We start from the raw sequence: 13066 nt of genomic DNA on the forward strand, positions 1-13066 counted from the left end.
GAATAAAAGGGTGCCGTTAATTGTGGCCAATGTGTATTAGAGAAAAACATTTATTTCATAATGATATTTCCCCCCCATTTTAAATTCTTATTATCCAATGAAAGGTTAGATTTTTGTGAATATTTTTTTTAAATAAAAGATCAAAAGGATTAACAATGCAGATTAATTTTCACAGCCTTCTTTGATCATATTTACCAAGGGTGCCGATATTTTTGGCCATGACTTTGTCTTGTCAATATATCGGTCAATCATTACTTTCTGCATTGATTCACTCCGTTTATGGTTCATACACTGAATTAATGGCCGATATAACGCCAGCGTATATCATATCACAATAATTAATTAAAGCTAGTAAAAACACATGTATAACAATTGCTGAGAGAATCTATGAGGTATTGTCAAGAGGAAAATGAGAAACAAGAGACCCAACAATGCAGATGAGCTGAAGGCCACTGTCAAAGAAACCTGGGCTTCCAGACCACCTCAGCAGTGCCACAGACTGATCACCTCCATGCCACGCTGAATTGAGGCAGTAATTAAAGCAAAAGGAGCCCCTACCAAGTATTGATTACATATACAGTAAATGAACATACTTTCCAGAAGGCCAACAATTCACTAAAAATGTTTTTTTTATTGGTCTTATGAAGTATTCTAATTTGTTGAGAGTGAATTGGTGGGTTTTTGTTAAATGTGAGCCAAAATCATCACAATTAAAAGAACCAAAGACTTAAACTACTTCAGTCTGTGTGCATTGAATTTATTTAATACACGAGTTTCACAATCTGAGTTGAATTACTGAAATAAATGAACTTTTCCACGACATTCTAATTTATTGAGATGCACCTGTATATATAAATACGTTGAATTAATATCCTGCAGAGTCCTGGAGCTTCTCTCTCTGTGAATCATTACCTATTCTCTCTCATCTTCTCCTGAACAATGGCTGGTGCACTTGGGAGCTCATTTATGATTTTTGATAATTGATAGCTCTTCATTCTGTCTGTCTTCAGGCCATGACGCCCATGTTTCGTGAATACATCACTCAGGTTCTGAAGAACTCAAAGGCCATGGCCGATGCTCTGCTGGAGAAGGGCTACACGCTGGTCTCTGGTGGGTTTCTCTCTGTTTCTGCGCTGTAGGTTTTCTCTTCAGGTGAGCAGAACGTGTTCGTCTGGGACTGAGACGATGCCACTGGATTCTCTTGGAAGATGAAGTTAGTTTTCCTCAGTTTTCTCATTGTGTGCTGCACTCAAACCTCTACACTGCAAAAAAAAAAAAAAAAAAAGGCTTATCTTCCTTAGTATTTTTGTCTTGTTTCTAGTCAAAATATCTAAAAATTCTTAAACTAAAATGCATTTACTTGTTAAGCAAAACGACATTAGATATCGAGTCTTGTTTCTAGGAGAAGAAAACTAAATTAAGTGCATTTTGCTTAAAACAAGTAAAATTATCTGCCAGTGGGGTAACTGAAATATTCTTAAAACAAGAGAATTTTAGTGCAAAATGCACTTAGTTTTCTTCCCCTGGAAACAAGACTTAATGTGTCATTTCGCTCAACAAGTAAATGCATCTTAATTTAAGAATTTTTTTATATTTTGACTAGAAACGTTAGTCATTTAGCAAATTAATCTTACAAATGAGGACAATAGAAGCAATCAAAATCAACAAAAGAGCAATAATATGCAAGTGCTATGACAAGTCTCAAGGGTTTTTTTTTTTTTTTTTTTTTTTTTAAAGAAAACAAGCAGTTAGTAAATGAATAGAGTGCAAGTTGTTTTTTTTACTTCATTTTTTTTCAGAAACAAGACAAAAATACTAGGTAAGGTAAGCCTTTTTTTTGCAGTGTACGAATGATAATCAACTAAATCAGGTGATTGTAGTGTATCAACAGTGTTAATGATTCAGTGTTTGTTGTGTGGATTGAAGCGGTAGAAAACATCTTCATAACACACTGACGCTTGAAAAACCTTCAGACGCATGAAGATCTACTAACTGGATCTCTGGTGCTTCTTTAAATATCATCCTTTCATATAATCATGCAGACATCCTTAAAAACAAGAACAGAAGGAAATACAACCCAGATGACATTAAAACGAGTTGCAAGGTTTGTGGTGAACCATTAGTGCATTTAAAAACATTTAAAGGATGTTTTTCAGGGTTTCTGTGGGTCTTAATTCACCCTTCAGCATATTAAAGCCTAAAAAGGTCTTAAATGAGAGCAGAACGTCTGAAAATAGTTATGATATTTAATGTTGCATGAACTGCAAAAAATGAATCTCTTCCTCAGTATTTTTGTTGTCCAATACAAATATCTAAACATCCTTAAATCAAAACGCGTTCAATTTAAATGCAAAATGTAGATATGAAGTCTAACAAATTGGTCAAAATGAAGTGAGTTTTTCTTAAAACAAGATCAAATATTTGTCAATGAGGAATGAAAACGTATTTTCTCTTTGAATTAAGTAGATTTTTCTGACTCCGTTCTTGTTTCAATTATAAACTCACTTCATTTTCTTCGATGTATTATAAAACAAGACTTCATAAGTCTTTTTTTTTTTTTTTTTCTCTCCAGTATCTTGATTTAAGAATCTTCAGTCATTTTAGCTGGAAAACAAGACCGAAATACTGAGGAACAATTACTACAATTTTTTTTTTTTTTTTTTTTTGCAGTGTCATCAGAAGGAACAGAAACATTTATTTCAGTAATCTAGCAGAGCTATTCAAGCTATTTATTTTTCAAAATGAATTAAAAAGTTATTGGAAGTTGTATTTTCAAACATTGAAGTGTTTCTAATACAACTCATTTTGCTCACTAGACATTTACATTCACTGCAAAAAAATGCTTTTCTTACTTAGATTTTTTTGTCTTGTTTTCAGCCAAAATATCAAAACATTATTAAATCGAGGATTTTCTAGATAAGTAAAAATTATTGTCTTGTTTTCAGAAACAAACATGTCAAAATTAAGTGAGTTTTTACTTGAAACAAGCTAAATAATCTGCCAACGTAATTTAGTTTTCTGTTTTGAAATTTTGGCTAAAAACAAGACAAAAAAAATCTAAGTAAGAAAAGCATTTTTTGCAGTGTTTAGAGAACATATTAAAGTATTTTCACTTCAATTTATTGCTTAAACAGTCTACTTTAGGTCTCTTCAAATCTTACATTTGTCTTGGTGAGACTTGCAGAAGTCCTGTTTTCGTTCACTATTTTAAGACGGTTTTGTGTTTCTACTTTGATGTAAAACACTGTGTGTGACGCAGACTCAGAGATGACTTTGTTTGACCGCGAGGAGAAAACACACACATTTAAATGAATATTAAAATAAGTATTGTTTATTGCTGAAGTAAAATTGATCAAGTTCTTCACTCTCACATAAAATTGTTTAAATAGAGAAACTGACTTGCTGCAAAAATGATTTTCTTCCTTAGTATTTTTGTCTTGTTTTCTAGCATAAATATCTAAACATTCTTGAATCAAGATGCATTTAATTTAAATGCAAAATGTAGATATGAAGTCTAACAAATTGGTCAAAATGAAGTGAGTTTTTCTTAAAACAAGATCAAATATTTGTCAATGAGGAATGAAAACGTATTTTCTCTTTGAATTAAGTAGATTTTTCTGACTCCGTTCTTGTTTCAATTATAAACTCACTTCATTTTCTTCGATGTATTATAAAACAAGACTTCATAAGTCTTTTTTTTTTTTTTTTTCTCTCCAGTATCTTGATTTAAGAATCTTCAGTCATTTTAGCTGGAAAACAAGACAGAAATACTGAGGAACAATTACTACTTTTTTTTTTTTTTTTTTTTTTTTGCAGTGTCATCAGAAGGAACAGAAACATTTATTTCAGTAATCTAGCAGAGCTATTCAAGCTATTTATTTTTCAAAATGAATTAAAAAGTTATTGGAAGTTGTATTTTCAAACATTGAAGTGTTTCTAATACAACTCATTTTGCTCACTAGACATTTACATTCACTGCAAAAAAATGCTTTTCTTACTTAGATTTTTTTGTCTTGTTTTCAGCCAAAATATCAAAACATTATTAAATCGAGGATTTTCTAGATAAGTAAAAATTATTGTCTTGTTTTCAGAAACAAACATGTCAAAATTAAGTGAGTTTTTACTTGAAACAAGCTAAATAATCTGCCAACGGGGTAAGCAAAATAATTTAGTTTTCTGTTTTGAAATTTTGGCTAAAAACAAGACAAAAAAATCTAAGTAAGAAAAGCATTTTTTGCAGTGTTTAGAGAACATATTAAAGTATTTTCACTTCAATTTATTGCTTAAACAGTCTACTTTAGGTCTCTTCAAATCTTACATTTGTCTTGGTGAGACTTGCAGAAGTCCTGTTTTCGTTCACTATTTTAAGACGGTTTTGTGTTTCTACTTTGATGTAAAACACTGTGTGTGACGCAGACTCAGAGATGACTTTGTTTGACCGCGAGGAGAAAACACACACATTTAAATGAATATTAAAATAAGTATTGTTTATTGCTGAAGTAAAATTGATCAAGTTCTTCACTCTCACATAAAATTGTTTAAATAGAGAAACTGACTTGCTGCAAAAAATGATTTTCTTCCTTAGTATTTTTGTCTTGTTTTCTAGCATAAATATCTAAACATTCTTGAATCAAGATGCATTTATTTTTACAAGTAAAATGACTTAATGTTATGTCTTGTTTTCTGAAAACGAGCAAAAATATCTGCTAATGGGGTAAGAAAAATAATCTTAATTCAAAGATGATATTTTTGCTTGTTTTCTTTTTCAGAAAACAAGATATTATAGATATCTTAAATCATTTTACTTGTAAAAATAAATGCATCTCGATTCAAGAATGTTTAGATATTTATGCTAGAAAACAAGACAAAATCATTTTTTGCAGTGCAGCGTTACTCCGTTCTTCCGCCTGAAGCAAAGGAGTTCATTTATTCCGTCTGTTCCTCAGTTTAATAATAGTTTGTGATGTTTATTATGCTGCTAATTTCTTCATTATAGTTGTACAGAAAGGCTCTCATGTCCCATCAGCCACTTCGAGGTGAATCCAAATCACTTTTATTGAAGAAAGCAGCAGCGGAACGAATGTTTGTCTCTTCGTCTGAAGTCTTGATGATTTAATCGCACTGAAACACTTTTAATGATGTTTTTGTGCGCTGGATATTATTGATTGGGTGCAAACGGCCCTTCAGTGAAGGTTTTTCCTCATATGCAGAACTAATTAAACGTCTGCACGCCGGACACGCTTCATGTTGTTGTTGTTGTGCTTCTGTTCTGTTCTTATCGTGTCTAATAAAGCAGATGCAGATCAGTTTATGACTCAGTCTCACCTGGATCAGGAGGGAATGATTATGATGCAGACGATAGCAAAACTCACTCTGGGACCGTTTGCACATTTCTGGGGTTCTTAGAAGCAGAAGTTTGATTGGTTGGATAAACCTCTTTATGATTCATGATAGTATTTCTATGACTGAAAAAACAGAGAGATGCTGGTCAGAAGAGAGAAAGATTTAGAAACTAGTTTTCAATGCAAAGATAATGTAACGCAAAGCAGGGTTATTATAGTTAACTAAAACTAAAACCATGAAAGAAAAAAGAAAACAATTTTTGTTACGTTAAATAAATTTGGCAACACTTTACAATGATGTCTCATTTGTTAACATTAGATAATGCATTAACTAACATGAAGTAACAATGAAAAATATATTTTTACAGCATTTATTAACCTTTGTTAATGTTAGTTAATAAAACTGTTCGTGTTATTTCACAGTGCATTAGGCGTAACTGATGTTAACAGATACAGCTTTTGATTTTGATTAATAAATGTTGGACTTAATATTAACCTTATTGTAAGGTGTTACCATAAATTTTAAAATGTATAAAAATTATTTCAGCTATCATCAGTTTAACTTGATGTAGATGTAATAAAATTACTAAAACTGAAACTAAAAATTAATAAAACCTATATAGACTAGTGCTTTCAAACTATTAATCGCGATTAATCGCATCAAAAATAAAAGTTTTTGTTTACATAATGTGTGTGTACTGTGTATATTTATTATGTGTGTATATATAAATACAAACACATGCATGTATATATTTAAGAAAAATTTTATATTTATATATAATAATATAAATGTATATGCATTTAAATATTTTCAAAATATATACTGAATGTGTGGGTATTTATATATACATAATAAATAAACACAGTACACACACATATATATTATGTAAACAAACTTTTATTTTGGATGCGATTTAATCATTTGACAGCACTAAGACATATTTAAAACAACTAAAACTAATAAAATGACTAAATGTTAACTAAAAATTAACATGAAAGCAAATATAAAAATATCTAATTCAAAATATTAAGGAAAACTATAATAGTATCTCAAAGATATAAAAATAACACTGACATAAATTCTAGTTATAAATGTACATTTAATTTTTTTCTAGAAAACAAGACAAAATCATTTTTTGCAGTGCAGCGTTACTCCGTTCTTCCGCCTGAAGCAAAGGAGTTCATTTATTCCGTCTGTTCCTCAGTTTAATAATAGTTTGTGATGTTTATTATGCTGCTAATTTCTTCATTATAGTTGTACAGAAAGGCTCTCATGTCCCATCAGCCACTTCGAGGTGAATCCAAATCACTTTTATTGAAGAAAGCAGCAGCGGAACGAATGTTTGTCTCTTCGTCTGAAGTCTTGATGATTTAATCGCACTGAAACACTTTTAATGATGTTTTTGTGCGCTGGATATTATTGATTGGGTGCAAACGGCCCTTCAGTGAAGGTTTTTCCTCATATGCAGAACTAATTAAACGTCTGCACGCCGGACACGCTTCATGTTGTTGTTGTTGTGCTTCTGTTCTGTTCTTATCGTGTCTAATAAAGCAGATGCAGATCAGTTTATGACTCAGTCTCACCTGGATCAGGAGGGAATGATTATGATGCAGACGATAGCAAAACTCACTCTGGGACCGTTTGCACATTTCTGGGGTTCTTAGAAGCAGAAGTTTGATTGGTTGGATAAACCTCTTAATGTAAAGTGTAAATATAATTTATGATTCATGATAGTATTTCTATGACTGAAAAAACAGAGAGATGCTGGTCAGAAGAGAGAAAGATTTAGAAACTAGTTTTCAATGCAAAGATAATGTAACGCAAAGCAGGGTTATTATAGTTAACTAAAACTAAAACCATGAAAGAAAAAAGAAAACAATTTTTGTTACGTTAAATAAATTTGGCAACACTTTACAATGATGTCTCATTTGTTAACATTAGATAATGCATTAACTAACATGAAGTAACAATGAAAAAATATATTTTTACAGCATTTATTAACCTTTGTTAATGTTAGTTAATAAAACTGTTCGTGTTATTTCACAGTGCATTAGGCGTAACTGATGTTAACAGATACAGCTTTTGATTTTGATTAATAAATGTTGGACTTAATATTAACCTTATTGTAAGGTGTTACCATAAATTTTAAAATGTATAAAAATTATTTCAGCTATCATCAGTTTAACTTGATGTAGATGTAATAAAATTACTAAAACTGAAACTAAAAATTAATAAAACCTATATAGACTAGTGCTTTCAAACTATTAATCGCGATTAATCGCATCAAAAATAAAAGTTTTTGTTTACATAATGTGTGTGTACTGTGTATATTTATTATGTGTGTATATATAAATACAAACACATGCATGTATATATTTAAGAAAAATTTTATATTTATATATAATAATATAAATGTATATGCATTTAAATATTTTCAAAATATATACTGAATGTGTGGGTATTTATATATACATAATAAATAAACACAGTACACACACACATATATATTATGTAAACAAACTTTTATTTTGGATGCGATTTAATCATTTGACAGCACTAAGACATATTTAAAAACAACTAAAACTAATAAAAATGACTAAATGTTAACTAAAATTAACATGAAAGCAAATATAAAAATATCTAATTCAAAATATTAAGGAAAACTATAATAGTATCTCAAAGATATAAAAATAACACTGACATAAATTCTAGTTATAAATGTACATTTAATTTTTTTTCTATGAAAATATTTGGATAGATTTACAATGTTAATAACTGTGGAAATGCATCATTACAGTCTGTGATCAGGATTCATTCATGTTTCTGCTCTTAATTTGAGTTTTCATCAACAACTTTATTCTAAAGAAATTATGTAAGAATTAAAACTGAATAAACAAATAAAAAAAAAATTAATGACACTTTCTCACTATTTGGAAACAAAAAAGTCAGAAAAGGTCAATTGCGAGAAAAAAAGTCATAAATGTGAGTTAAATTTAGAATGGCGAAATGTAAACTCAGAATTCAGACCTCGTTCTGTATAATATGGCAGTAGAATGGGTTGTTCATGTTGATAGCCTCATAATCATAAGCTGTAATATCAGGGAACGAAGTGTCCGTTGATCTTCATGCAGACGGACTCGTTTGAGTGAAGATCAGTGTTGTGTGTTTGTTCAGGAGGAACCGATAATCATCTGGTTCTGGTGGATCTGAGGCCGCAGGGGATGGACGGAGCGCGGGCCGAGAGAGTTCTGGAGCTGGTGTCCATCACAGCCAACAAGAACACCTGCCCTGGAGACAAGAGCGCACTGACCCCCGGCGGCCTGAGACTCGGTGAGACTCATATGCACACACACACACACACTCTCTCACACACTCTCACACACTCACACACTCAGTCACACACTCACTCTCTCACACACACACACACACACACACACACACTCACTCACACACTCTCACTCACTCTCTCACTCTCTCACTCACTCACTCTCACTCTCTCACTCACTCTCTCACACACTCTCTCACACACTCACTCACACACTCGCACACACTTTCACTCACTCACTCACTCACTCACTCACTCACACACTCGCACACACTCTCACACACTCTCACTCACTCTCACACACACACACACACACACACTCACTCACACACTCACTCACTCACTCACTCACTCACTCACTCACTCACACACACACACACACACACACACACACACACCTCACTCACTCACTCTCTCACACACACACACACACACACACACACACACACTCACTCTCTCTCACACACACTCACACACACACACACTCACACTCACACACACACACACACACACACACACACACACACACACTGCTGCTGTAACTCTGCTCCTCTGGTTTCCCAGGATCCCCTGCTCTCACGTCTCGTCAGTTCAAGGAGTCTGACTTCCAGCAGGTGGTGGATTTCATCGATCAGGGCATCAAGATCGCTCTGGACGTCAAGAAGAAGACCAGTGAGTACAGACTCAGAGATCTGATTACGTGTGTTTCTGCGCAGTCATGGGCTGTTATTATACATCATGTTTTATATCAACAATATTGTTGTTATTGCATATCATGTGTTGTTATTTGATGATTAATACAGTTTTAGCCATACAGTAATAATAGTTTTTCATAATTATTAAAAATGTCAGATATACTTATGTATTGCTCAGTACAAAATAACATATTTTTCTTAAATATGTACATGCATGTGTTTTGTATTCATATATACATAATAAATATATACACAGCACTTTTATTTTGGATGCGATTAATCGTTGACCGTAATAATATTTCACGATTTTGACTGTATTTTTGATCAAATAAATGCAGAACATTAACATTATCGCAGCTTTAATGTTGTTCTTTCTCCTCATGCTGTGTTTTTCTTTGTTTCCCTTCAGAAAAGCTGTCAGACTTCAAGAGTTTCCTGCTGGAGGACTCGGAGACGGCGTCTCGAATCGCTGATCTGCGGCGTCGCGTCGAAGCTTTCGCTCGTCCGTTCCCCATGCCTGGATTCCACGACCATTAAAGCAGCAGATCGTCCGTTAGCCCTGCGAACACACGCGCGCGATTTCTTTTTCTTTTTTTTGTTTAGCTTTACGATCAATCACTACATTATTAATCATTTACTGGAACTAAAAGTCTTAAAACGACCAGTAGTGCACATACACTGCCGCTCAGTTTGGGATCAGCAAGATTTTTAAAGAAGTTTCTTCTGCTCATCAAGGCTGCATCTATTTGATCAAAAATACAGAAAAAAATGTTATTTTGTGAAATATTAATGCAATTTAAAATAACAGTTTTCTATTTTAATATACTTTAAAATAGAATTTATTTCTGTGATGCAGCGCTGAATTTTCAGCATCATTACTCCAGTCTTCAGCGTCACATGATCCTTCAGAAATCATTCTGATATGCTGATTTATAATCAATGTTGTAAACCGTTGTTCATATTGTTCAAATACTTCATATTTTTTTTGGGACCTTTTTGATTTTTTTTTTTTTATTTGATTTTTTTAGGATTCTCTGATTAATAAAAAGTTAAAAAGTACAGCATTTCTTTTAAAAAGAAATGCTGTGTTACAATACACAATGCTATTCAAGTTTGGGGTAAATTTTTTAAGAAATTAATACTTTTATTCAGGAGGGATGCCTAAAAAGTCATAGTAAAGACTTATATTGTTAGAAAAGATTTCTATTTTGAACAATTGCTGCTCTTTTTAATTTTGTATTCATCAAAGAATCAAAGAAAAAAGTATCACATGTTCCAAAAAACAATATGAAGCAGCACAACACTGATAATAAATCAGCATATTAGAATGATTTCTGAAGGATCATGTGACGCTGAAGACTGGAGTAATGATGCTGAAAATACAGCACTGCATCACAGAAATAAATTCTATTTTAAAGTATATTAAAATAGGAAACGAATATTAGAAATTGCAATAAGATTTCACAATATTACTATTTTTTCTGTATTTTTGATCGAATAAATACAGCCTCGATGAGCAGAAGAGACTTACTGATCCCAAACTTTTGAGCGGTAGTGTAGAAACTAGGGCTGCGATAATAAATCGATGCGGAATCGATTCGTGGAATGGTTATATTTTAACAGCAGATGGCGCTCTGCTCAAACGCTGATGAAGAAGAGCGCTGAAGAGCACTTGTGTGTTCGGCTGAGTCTGTAATCTCACCTCGGCTCAGAATGCTTTTATGACGCCAGATTAACGTGAACACCCTTGTGATTCGCTTCAACCTTTTCGAATCTTATAAACGATTATTTTAGGTTGTGTGTAAGGATTTGGAAACGAGCAGAGTACGGCTGTAGCATGCAGCGCCACCTGCTGCTCAAAACTAAGCTCAGAATCCACGCTAATCGATGCTAAATCATTTAATTTCCCAGCCCTAATAGATACTAACACAAACGTTTACAACGAGGAAGAACCAAACACGCTGGATGCTTTGTGACATTAGAAGCGTTTTCCCCTTCTGTGGGGGATTTATTCCTCATGTATGATCCTTTATGACATTCAGGACTCGACTCATGTCTTTATCTTCCATTTGGAGTGACGAACAAACGTTTCTAACAGACTAATGATGCTAAATGTTTACAGACTCTGATTCTCATTTTCCGTTTTTCTACTTGAGTGAGTAGTTTGAGTTGTTCTCCGCCTTTGATAATCGAAGCTGTTTTGTAAATGTACAGTAGTGTGTGTAAAGACTGTAACTGTTGTTGGAGTTTGTATAGGTCGTTTCTCATCTTTCTGAGCGTTTACTGAGCGCTGTGATTGTGAGCAAACACGCTGATGTCGATAAACACTTTGAGCCTCTTCTTCACGTTGCACACGTCTGCAATCCTCCACCGTCATTCTTGCCTGACAAAACACCTTTTTATCACAAAATGATTCTTTTTAAATGGACAGATCTTTACAAATGATTTTCTAAAAACGTCTAATCCCAATAAAATGATGCTGTAGGAAAATGCAACTCTTTTTGCTGCTCTTTTTTTTCTGTGCAAGTGTGTGTGCTGTGGGTGGAGATGATCGATCGGCTGCGTTCTGATCACAGCAGTCGTTCTGGCCCGTCGTCTTCAGAGGAATAATGTGTTTTGAGTCAGAGGATTATTCAGGAACGTGCATTTAAAAATACATCTTGGCGTAATATGACAGACTGAAAGAGATGCTGCTAATCAATGGATTAAAGTGAGTGTTAAAACGCAGCATCTGTGGAGAGTCTTTCCAGGTCAAATCAAAGCCCAAAATGACAAGAAACGCTAATAAGAAGTTATATTTTTATTAATGTACGTTTACTGATGTTTTAAACCTATTTCAACCAGTGTTATTTTAGTGTTAAAAATTATTATTGGTTTATTGGAGTATGTTTTCAAGAAAATACTATTTCATCTTTCTACTTCAAAATTTCATGTTTAATTCAATGTTATTTGCTGAAACTTTCTAGCAATTTATTAGTGAAAATTGTTTCTACACAATTTTTTATTCAGTGTAGTTATTTTGATTTTCTTTTTATATTTTCTGTCTTCACTTACACTTTAGTTAGTTTGTCATTTTGTTGTTTTTCTTTTTTTTTTTTAGTTTGTTCTTCAATGTCTATGTAGTTTTTATTAAATGTATTAATTTACTAAAATCTGTTTATTAAATAGATTTTAATTGATTTTTAGTTTACTTTTTTAATATGTCTACATAGTATTTATTAAATCTGATCAAATCTATTTATTATAGTTAAAATAGTTTATAGTATCTATTTATTTTAGTTTAGTACACAAAAAAATATTGTAAAAACAATTTTCACTCAAACATTGCTAGTAAATGTCACAAATAATTACATGATATTTTGAAGTTAAAAAATTAAATGGATTTGCGAAAAACACTCCAATAATCTTTGATTTATTTACAACTTCGAGAGAGAAAAAATAAATTGTGTGTATAATTCAATAGTTTTTTTTTTCCTCAGCATTTTAACCTAAAATGAAAAACATTACCTTAGCAGCTGAAATAAAATACTTTATATATATATATATATATATATATATATATAGTTTGAGAAATTTAATTTTTTCTTTTATTTCAAGCAATGACCATTTTTTTTTTAATGGTATTTATTTTAGTTTTAGTTGACCATAATACGGATTTCACACACAATCTCTTAGTACACACTTTATACCCATTTTTACCCCC

The 13066-nt window shown here is 32.3% G+C and overlaps 1 protein-coding gene across 1 annotated transcript in view; it reads left to right on the plus strand.

The window, feature by feature from the left end:
- shmt2 (serine hydroxymethyltransferase 2 (mitochondrial)) overlaps positions 1 to 10179 on the plus strand; it is a 38648-nt gene extending 28469 nt beyond the window's left edge. The window contains exons 9-12 of the mRNA XM_058779464.1: positions 1011 to 1110; positions 8518 to 8673; positions 9233 to 9340; positions 9773 to 10179. Of these exons, the coding sequence (XP_058635447.1) occupies positions 1011 to 1110; positions 8518 to 8673; positions 9233 to 9340; positions 9773 to 9900 (492 nt within the window). The 3' untranslated portion in view covers positions 9901 to 10179. The remainder of the gene's footprint in view (positions 1 to 1010; positions 1111 to 8517; positions 8674 to 9232; positions 9341 to 9772) is intronic.
- The last annotated feature ends 2887 nt before the right edge of the window (positions 10180 to 13066 follow it).

The sequence above is a fragment of the Onychostoma macrolepis genome, chromosome 06 (genome assembly GCF_012432095.1).
Source record: "Onychostoma macrolepis isolate SWU-2019 chromosome 06, ASM1243209v1, whole genome shotgun sequence".
NCBI lineage: Eukaryota > Metazoa > Chordata > Actinopteri > Cypriniformes > Cyprinidae > Onychostoma > Onychostoma macrolepis.